General features: G+C 26.8%; 1 protein-coding gene across 1 annotated transcript in view; it reads right to left on the reverse strand.

Annotated features, from left to right (window-relative positions):
- The window catches only part of LOC145193638 (FACT complex subunit SPT16-like), a 31,351-nt gene that overhangs the window by 5,755 nt on the left and 15,339 nt on the right, over positions 1–10,257 (reverse strand). The window contains exons 16-24 of the mRNA XM_090069318.1: positions 8,333–8,395; positions 7,199–7,334; positions 5,135–5,236; positions 4,527–4,551; positions 3,016–3,089; positions 2,868–2,912; positions 2,688–2,741; positions 2,347–2,418; positions 2,040–2,152 (exon numbers count right to left, since the gene is read on the reverse strand). Of these exons, the coding sequence (XP_089925444.1) occupies positions 2,040–2,152; positions 2,347–2,418; positions 2,688–2,741; positions 2,868–2,912; positions 3,016–3,089; positions 4,527–4,551; positions 5,135–5,236; positions 7,199–7,334; positions 8,333–8,395 (684 nt within the window). The remainder of the gene's footprint in view (positions 1–2,039; positions 2,153–2,346; positions 2,419–2,687; positions 2,742–2,867; positions 2,913–3,015; positions 3,090–4,526; positions 4,552–5,134; positions 5,237–7,198; positions 7,335–8,332; positions 8,396–10,257) is intronic.

Raw genomic sequence — 10,257 nt, forward strand, 5'->3', positions numbered from 1 at the left:
CCTGGTTAAAGTCTTTGTTTAAAAATGTGGATCTTAGTTTTACAGCTTATGAAATTGAATCCTCTTCACATATAGCAACAGGTTCATCTAAAGAAAACTTTTTCTGTTTACCAGTGGAAAACAACTTAATTACAAGTTTTGGTTGGAGTTACATTTAAAATCACATTTAAAAGAGTTAACTGTGTTATTATTACACTCAGCTTTTTTTTAGAGTTTTTTTTAGAACTTAATACACCTCTTCCATTGAGTTCTTCAGTTGAATGGCTATTTTTGACAGGGTCTAATGTGATGATTGAAAAAAAGACATATTGTGATTCTATTTAAAAAACTAGTTTCATTGAAACAAAATAAAGTTGGAGTCTAAAATTTTCTTTGTCTTCATACTTTTTACTTATTTTCTAAATTTTTATAATGCTCATACTTCTGAGCTGAAATTGATATCAATTATGTGTATAAAGTACATGCAGAAGTATACCAGGACACCAGAAATATTGAAAAGCATTTTAAAAGTAATTTAAAACACATTAAAAAACTGCCTGCTTAGCAAAAAAAACAGATCTACTCTTATTTTGTCATAAATGTGCTATAAGTAATATCGCTTATTATGTAAATATAAGTTTAAAAAAATGAACGAGGAATTGGAACGAGTTTTTATTTTATGAAATGAATAGGGAATGGAACAAGATCCTTTTAAAAAGGAACTTTCCAAACACTGATATATATATATACACACACATATATATACATACATATATATATATATATACACAGTGCATTTATTAAGTAATGCAAAAAACCATACAACTATATTTTTGATCAATCGAATTTTGACATTTTTTTATAAATAAATATATAGCACATATATGGAGGTTTATCTATTCTTTAGAAAAAATATTTTTTGTCTCTATGTATTTAAAACTAACTTGGATTTAGCAACGCGCAAAAAAAAACCTTCTAAAATATTACCAAGGATGCTCCATGCAGAAAAAAACTTGTGTTTGGATGGGTTTTACAGCCTCATTTTCTTTGCAACCATTTTTCTTTGAGGATACTGTAACAGGAGAAAACAATACAGAAATACTAAAGACTCATGTTCTACTACAACTGCAAAAACGTAATTTATCCTCAACAGTCTTTCAGCACAATGATGCATCTTTTCATTATTTCTTGTCTGCTAGAGAGGTTATGGAGGAGCACTTCCATGAATGTGTCAATGGTTATGATTTTTATTTCTGGGGTGTGATTAAATCAAGAGTTTATCAAAGAGGCAGTGTCCAAAAAAATAATGAACTTAAGAGAAGAATCTTAGAGGTCATATCTAAAGTATCACAGGATGAATTATTGGCTTCTTGGTGCTGAATGTCATTCAAGATTAATTTTCTCCATTCCCACCTCAACTTCTTCCCGCCAAACCTTGTAGCAGTGAGTGATGAGCACGGAGAAAGATTCCACCAAGACATTACAAAGATGGAGAGTAACTAATCAAGACAAATGGAACCCCGGCATGATGGGAGACTACTGCTTGATGCTCTTGCGTGACATCGCAGAGGCAAAATACACCAGGTCTTCTAAGAAAACATACTTTTGACTGTATGTGGTACTATGAATTGTGTAATTGTGTCATCCAAGTATATTTATTCAATCAGTGTTCTTTATCTATCCTGTTTTATCTGCTGCAACTCTTGAAATATGCACATATATTCTCTGTTTATACTAAAATGAGACTATTTAGGAGCCAGAACACTAGAGGTGTTAAATCAAAACTATTTATAAATTTGAATTCAGCACACCCAAATTAGCAAAAAACACCTAAAAATTCATTTTTGTAAATCAGTGATATTAAACAAACAAATGAAAAGTGTTCAATCTTAAGCTAGTTAAAAGATGAAATTAAATTATGAAAAAAAAATCTATTTCCAATCACATATAATTCCAAAGAAAAAAAAACAAACTAATTTCTAGGAGGTTTTGTAGGTCTATCCTGCATTTGGCAAAATTAGAAAATACTTAAAAATTAAAACAGAAGAGTTTCAACCTACCCCAGTTCTCTAAAAGGCACATCAAACTCAACCTGTCCATGTGTAAGGCCTTCAATTTTATCAGTAAAGCTTTTAAATGCTGCTTTAAGCCTTTGCCTTAATTCTCTTTCAGCCTAGAACATGAAAGACATGTTAAAAAGTAATAAATCTTAAGTGTCAATAATGAGTAATTTTGGGTTTGCTTAGAAAATACACAAAAACAAATGCTTTTAAGAATAAGAAATATTAGGGCATGGTGATTGATTCTTTGTGGTTTTGCAGTATCAAAAACTTTTTATTTTAAAGTATAATTTCAAAATGCCATTACTTGCTCAGCATGAAGATCATCTCTATCATGCATGTGTTGATGTTTCCCAAGATCTGTTGTAATTTCCCCGACCTAAGTAAAAAAATAAAAACTGCTTTAAAACGTGTCAATTTTACACACACAAAAAAACAACAAGAAATAACAATGATTTAAAACAAAGAAAAATTATTTTAAAAACTTTTATTAATTGGATATAATCAAGAAAAAAGAGAATATAGTTAAGCAAAATAAAACATTTCATAGAGAATAAGCACAGCATAGAAAAAAATAGCCAATTTCTAAATAAAATGTTTGCATTGGCAGTAAAAATATCAAAACATTGATCATTAAAACAAACTTACTTCTGTATAATACTGAATATCTCTATACTTTTTTTTACCGATTATTATAGGATGCTAAACAACAAAATTTTATAAATTTTATTTCGCATAGAAATTACATCTAAATTTCTATTAACTGAATTGATAAATTCTTTTACTCAACTTTTAAAAACTTTTACAAACTAAACAGAAATATCTCACTCTAAGATGAAAGTGAAGCAAGATGATCATTTCCCCATCACATGGCTAAATAAAAACAAAAGTTGTATACAAAAACCTTTTAATTTGAAAAAAATGCAAATGAAATTAAAACAAATTAGCTTTGAAAATTACATAAGATAGAAATTACTTGGAAAAATGCATGTTTAATATTTTTGTAAAGTATATCAACTTTGTCACCACGAATCGTTTGATAGCGGAAACCTAAAAATGGATTTTGATTACTTTTTACAATTTAATCATTTTCTACAAAAACAAAACAAGAAAGTTGAACTTTTATTGAGGTTTCAATAAACACATCAAACACAAATATAGTTACTTATGTATTGAATTAATACTATGTTTATATATTTAAATACTTGTCTTTTGCCATTCTATGTGAATGAAGAAAATTATTTTCTGTTATTAATTGATTGTTATCTGCACTTAGATTCAAAAATTTCACTAAATATCAGACATTTTCTATTCTAGGAAGTTTTTAAATTTTTGTTTCTACATTAAAAAGAATATCTATCACATCTAGACTTCCTGCCATGTGTTAACTCTGCAAACTTTGTTAAAACTTGCACTGAACCATAAATACTCAAACTATAAGTCAAGAAAATTATAACCACCTATTGATTCTCCTATTGTAGATATTCATATTTAATTTGAACATTCAAAATTAAAACTCTTCTTTATTCAAAATAACAAAGAAAAATGTTAAACATTCAATAAGATACAATAATATTTTTTAAATATTTTTGTCTTTATTTGATAAGTTTTTGCTAGTAGTTGAACTATGATAAAATTAGTTTGATAATAATTCACTTATCAACCAGTCTGCAAACTAACATGAAATAATTTTTGCAAATTGAGGTATCTAAATAGAGAAAACAATTACTAAAAAAACAGGATTCAAAATTTTAATTTTAAAACATTTTATGTTTCTTTACTTATTGGGTAATTAATAAATGACAATAATTTAGCACATGCCATTTTTTAATCTTACTTTAAGATCAATAAAAAAAGTTCTTACATTCATTCATACTAAAGATTAATCAATGATTAATCTTTAGTATGAATGAATGATTGATTTGAATGATTGATTAGCAAAATGAATAGTTTTGTGAAACCATGAAACCATGAGCACCAAATACTATTCACAAATTTATTGTTTCCAAAACAAATATCAAAAAAATTAGAGCTTTTTAAGTTTCAGGATCTGTAAATACATATAACTAAAAAAAAAGGTTGTGACTAAAATAGTTAGAGAGCTCTAACATTTATGAAGCAAATTATGTATATACAAGTGTATAACTTGGTTCTTCTCAAAAAGATTCCTTAAGACCTTAAGAAGACAATAATATTAACATGTGGAAAATGCACTTTAATTTATACACCATTTACAAAAAATTTAACTACTAATTTCAGTTAAAAATAGGAGGTGGCCTTATAAATTGGGTCAATATATATACACCAGTATATTCGGTATATTCTTTTTTTTCCTCTGTTAAATAAAATCTATTTATTTTTTATATTAAAAAAATGATATTTCAAAAAATAAATAGTAAAAATAATCAAACTGCATAAAAAAATAAAAAATATTCTTTTTTTTTTTTTAATGACTTTTTTTTCTCATGGTGATTTAAATTTTCTTACCATTGACGTGAGCTTCTAGAGTCCCCTAAACAAATGAAAAATTCTAAAGATTGTGAAATAATGGCAAAAGATCAAAAAATAAAAAACTATTTTTTAAAAAATTTTTCCAGCTTGATAAATATTTTACAGGAGGGCAAAAAAAAGTTACAATTTCATCTTTTTTAGCACAAAGATGATTTTTAAGATGACTTTTTTTGATGATAACTAAACTCTTTTAAGATGACTTTTTAACAATTAAAATGTTTTTAACAAGCACTAAAAATACAAATACAATTTTTAAAACTTTGGTCAGAAATTAAAAGTATTTGTAATTAAATATAAAAATGAATTAAAAAAGTAATAACAACTGAAGCAGATGTACTAAAGTTCAAAAGCAAAGAACTTATTTTAAAAATAATTTCTTTAAACATCTGTACAGAATATATAAATTAATTTCTTCTTAATACCAGCTAATGACAGTAAAAGTAAAGTTTAGCTTTTATTAATGCAACCAAAACCATTCAATTAATCAACCAAAGTTTTAACAACCAAAATCTTTATAATTTGAATAAAATTTTTGAATAAAACAAATGAAAATAAAACCTTTAAACAAAATACTGCAAACTTACTGTACATTTTCGGCTAGTTATTGAAGGTCTTATATACATGTCTTTTAGCCGTGGATTTCCTTTACTATTATGAATAATTAAGTCATCTTGTTTGATGACACCCTAAAAGTAAAAAAAAAAAGGTGGCTAAAAATGTATAACATTTTGGTTACATCTATATGATGATAAATTATAACTGCTCATTTGATCGTATTGATGGTGCTGTAAAAGCAAAAATGCCATCTATATAGATAATTTATATTTAAAAAGATTATTTCTAAATTTAATAAGTTATAAAAATAATTTAAACAGTTAAAAAGCAATTATTTATATTTAATATATTTACTTAAACTGATATTTTAAAAATGCAAAAAAATTATCCCTATAATGTAATTATGTAAGAAATGTAAAACTGTAAGAAATTGTACATAGCTATCCAAAAAAAATGTAAGAAATTGCATACAGCTATCCAAAAAATAAGCTTTTTTCATGACAAGGCTAACTTTTTTAAAAAATATTTTAAAAAGAATTATCTACTGTAATTAAAAGTAACAATAGAAAATAAAATAGAAAAACTTTGAAACAAGATGTATGACCTAATAGGATACATTTTAACAATTAAAACTTTTAAACTTGAATAAGATGAAACTTTTGTTCATCTCATAAAACAAAGCCCTCATAAAAAAGCAAACTTTTTTACACTTTTTTTACATCAATTTCAAATCAAGGATATTAAGCTGCAACTACACCATGTGTTGATCCTTGAACTTATAATTATCAATAAACCCAAACCCTGTTCAGTTAGACTGCTAATACCAAAACTAAGTCCCCAGGAAACCCTTTTCAGACCTGTAAGTAGAGGCATTAATGATTCATAAAATGTTTTTTTAAATCATCTATCATTGCCTTAAGGAAATATTTAGATTTTAACATTCTTTGCATTTTATTCAAAACATCAAGAAAATAGATTTTCAAAGGAACAACTTTTGTATTCTTTGATAATAAACTCATAATACAAAACTTTTTAACTGGATTAATGTAAATCTGACAAAATGTGAAGGTCTGCTAGAAGAAAACAATTTTCTGAAGTTCTGCCAGAAGAAAACAGTTGTCTGAAGGTCTTCCAGAAGAAAACAGTTGTTTGAAGGTTTGCCAGAAGAAAACAGTTGTCTGAAGGTCTACCAGAAGAATTGTAATTGACAAAGTTTGTCAGTTACAGCTGCTTTTTTTTTCTGGCAGACCTTCAGACAACTTCTTTTTTTGCAACTGCCTATTTTGATAATAAATTGACAGTTGAAATAAAAACAAGAAGCAATTAATTTAAAATAAAACTAGAAACTAAGCCATGTTAAAAAAATGTTAATGGAGAAAAGTGATTGAATATAAAGAGTTGGGAAATTTTGTTACTTAAATACACAATTCTTTTTTGAAAAATTGGATTAATTTTTTAACAAATTGAAAAAAAAAAAGAAATGAAGATGTTAACTATGTAACCTAAATAAAGTTGTCAAACATCAGGAGGAGGAGTGAAATTATCAAGTAGCTTTCCAATTCATAGAGAAAATAGAGACAAAATGAACTCAAAAAAAAGAATAAACTAATTTTTGAAAGTATTATGAACATGGGGTTTTTAAGTTTTTTCCTTCAAATTATTAGGTCTCTGACTGGGGAAATTAGCTACCCCAAAAAGACTGTACAACATCACTATTTTAAAATGCCTAAAAGAAATGATAGGCACATTAATGAGTCATTATTCTATAAAAGAATTTTAACATGATTCTTCAATTGATAGTGTAAAGTTGGTTTATGACTTGTTATTTCAAAAATGAATTTCCCCTGATTTCAAATTTTTAAATGGATCTTGTTGAAATGAGATTCTTGACCAGTCAAAAAGTTCAAGAATATAGTAATAACAAACTTTTCTGATTCAATTACTGTTTCAAAGAATTCTAATCAAACCATCCCAGAGACTCTAGCAGTGATGTACCATAATTTAGAAAAACATAACTTATCAAAGTTATGTTTTTCCAAATTATGGTATTTTTCACAACAAAAGAATTTATAAGATATTTAAATATTAGTTACTTCTTTTTCTTTTTCTTCAGCTTCTCGTGTTTTGAATTTCTTTTGAACATCTTTAATTAGCCGAAATGCATTGTTAAGGTTACTTGCTGGCGCTTGACTCTCACCAGGTTCTTTAAGGTTTGAACTTCGAAAGACTCTTAAATTTAAAAAAAAAAAAAAAAATTGGTTTATTACAAAAACTTTTTTAACAAATGTTATTATCCAAAAAAAAAAAACTTTTTATAAAAAAAAAAAATACTTTATAAAAAGCTGAACTATTTAAAAAGAATTTCGATACATAAATTGAATATGTGGACTTTCTGCTTTTAAAAGCAGTCTACAATTTTGTTTTTGATCTGCTTTTAAAAATTAGTCAGTTAACCTTTAGCCATTAAATAAATTAACATTAAATCTGGAAAAGCATTTGTAATTTTTACAAAATTCATAGTATTCTTAAAATTTTGTGGTTTGGCTGCTGTATCTTAAAAATAACTTAAATAATTTTAAATGAAGCATTAAGAGCATTATCATGAATTATAATTTATTTTTATTGTTAGTACTAAAATTTTTTTGCTAATTTACTTATTTTGTTAAATCTTTTTTAGATTTATGATAAAGATTTGTCATTTATTGGATTTAAAAAATAAATTTTAAACTTAATATGTGTATTGGAGTATTTCTTAAAGTTGAGAGTGCAAATCCTTATCTGTTGTAAAATATTCCTTATTTGGGGCTTGGAGTCATTATGTTGTTGAAATATGCAATTATTTCTGAGTTTTGATATGTGAGCAGAGGATTACAAGTTTTATTAATGAAATTAATAAAATTACTGAAACTATGTTTAAGATTCCATTGGTTTTAAAAAGTGGTCTTATAAATAAATAAATTTTTTAGTTTTTGAGTTTAGAAATACCTTTATAGATTTGGTTATAATTTTTTTGATGGTTAAAAGTTAATAACATTTATTACAAAACCAAAACACAAAATGTTTAAGCACTTTTTTTTAATGCATCATTTAAAGTCAAACATTCAAAATATTTAAAACATAGGTTGAAATGACAAAAGAAATGCTATATCTTATTATTAGGAAATGCAAAAACTATTTTTAAACAATCCAACAAAAATTACACAAAGCTTTTGGTTTTGAAAACTTACAGCTCCTTGACAAATGTGGCATCAGGATTGGGAAACATATTGCCTTCACCTCGACCATAAGAACTAAAAAAATTTATTAGCATAATTATATATATTTAAGACAGTAAATAATGTAATTGAACAATTAATGATCGCTGTTTATCAAAAAAAAGTTTAATAGGATGATAGAGACTATAGGAAAAAATGTTTTTTTCTTATTCATAAAGGGGCACTCCCTCAAAGTGTTCCAATAAATAATAAAATTCCCATTGAATTAATTAATGTTTAGAGGTTGCTATCGACATGTGAAGTTCTAAACAATATTGATTTTAAGTATATAATATAAAACAACTATATTTTGATATGTATTACAGTTATGTTCTTATTTATAATTCAATAACAATTAAATATTAAACTGAATTGAATGTTTTTATGCATATATTTTGCTCCTTATATCTTTACTGTCCTTCAACATTATTTAATAAGTGTTGTCTTATTCCTGTTTGAGCAGTGCTTCCTATACTCTTTAAAAAACCAACATCAAATAATGCTTCTCTGGTTCATCATTAGTGTGGAGCTTGTTATAATGATCTGTAAGGCCCACTCCACATTCTGCTATATCATTCATAACTCATAGTAAACTAATTATAGGCTTCACAAATGCATAGTGTTGATTGTCTTTCCAGCTAGCAGGATCAGTTATGATAAATATCAATGATATTCCAATAATCTTAAAGAAGTGTATGTAATTTAGGAAATGAAGTCTTTAAGTTAATTTGCTTTTGACAATTGCTTTATCAACATTCATCCTTTTTAGTAGATTCTCAGCACTTGTAGTTGAGAGCTGTTGTCATTCTTCTTTTTTTTTTTTTTTTTGACACACCATTACATTACAGAAGAAAGCCAATACCACAAGTTCTTCAGACATATACCAAAGATCCCCCTGAAACATCTTCAAAGCAAGTAACTAAATCTTGAAACCAGGGTACCTGAAATGTGCAAAAAAAAACAACATTCAACTACATACATAATGCATATATATAAGTAATGCATGTAGCTGAATGTATTTTCTTATGTATATATTATTATAATATATTGTATATATTATATATTTTATCAAACAGATATTAATTGTTTGTGATACATATTCAGTATATTACCATTTCAACTTTAATCTGTTACACTTTTTTTATCACTTACACTTTTATTGTAGATTTTTGTTCATACTTTAGATATGTTATCTATGTTATACTTGTACTGAAGCACAGCTGGCAAAATTCATAAGCCTAGGCACCTATGTTCAAGGCATTGTATTCCAGAGTTCTACTTTGATACCTACCTTTTTCATTAACACCTGAACAGTTTCAAGTATTGACAGTACTGAGTTATGAGTAATCAGAATAAGTTCTTGATGACCCAGTGGTTATTTTGAGGAGCTCAGATGACAGAAAGAATTTTAGCTTTAGATGTGTATGGCTGTTTAAATGATACCCCTTTGCCCAATATGATGACTAAATCTAGCAGCTCTTTGTAATTATCATAAGGTTGAATATTGCTTAACTGATTCTCAGCAAATGCAATCATCTCATCAGTGACATCAGAAAATTTGCTAACCGTAAGTTTGTTGATTGTTGATACCTAAAAAGCTATTAGGCTAATTGAAGCTGTTGCACCTGGAATCATCTGAACACTGTGATCTCAGAACTCTTTGATGGCTCAATGGAATCCATGACCACTATTTCCAGAGTAATTTATAGAGTATGATAACGACAGACCAACCATAACAGATCTTACTTCATCTTTTGTTCAAGCAACACAAATGCCCCATTAAACTGTCCAGTATTGACTGATGTTATTTTGAATGACAGCTTTAATACCGCCACTGAGTCTCCATGAAACTACTGATGTACAAACTGCATGCACAGTATCTATGCCAGCACCATTTG

Source organism: Hydra viridissima, unplaced genomic scaffold (assembly GCF_058129835.1).
Source record: "Hydra viridissima isolate aposymbiotic clone 2 unplaced genomic scaffold, HvirCarnegie_v1 scaffold_12, whole genome shotgun sequence".
NCBI lineage: Eukaryota > Metazoa > Cnidaria > Hydrozoa > Anthoathecata > Hydridae > Hydra > Hydra viridissima.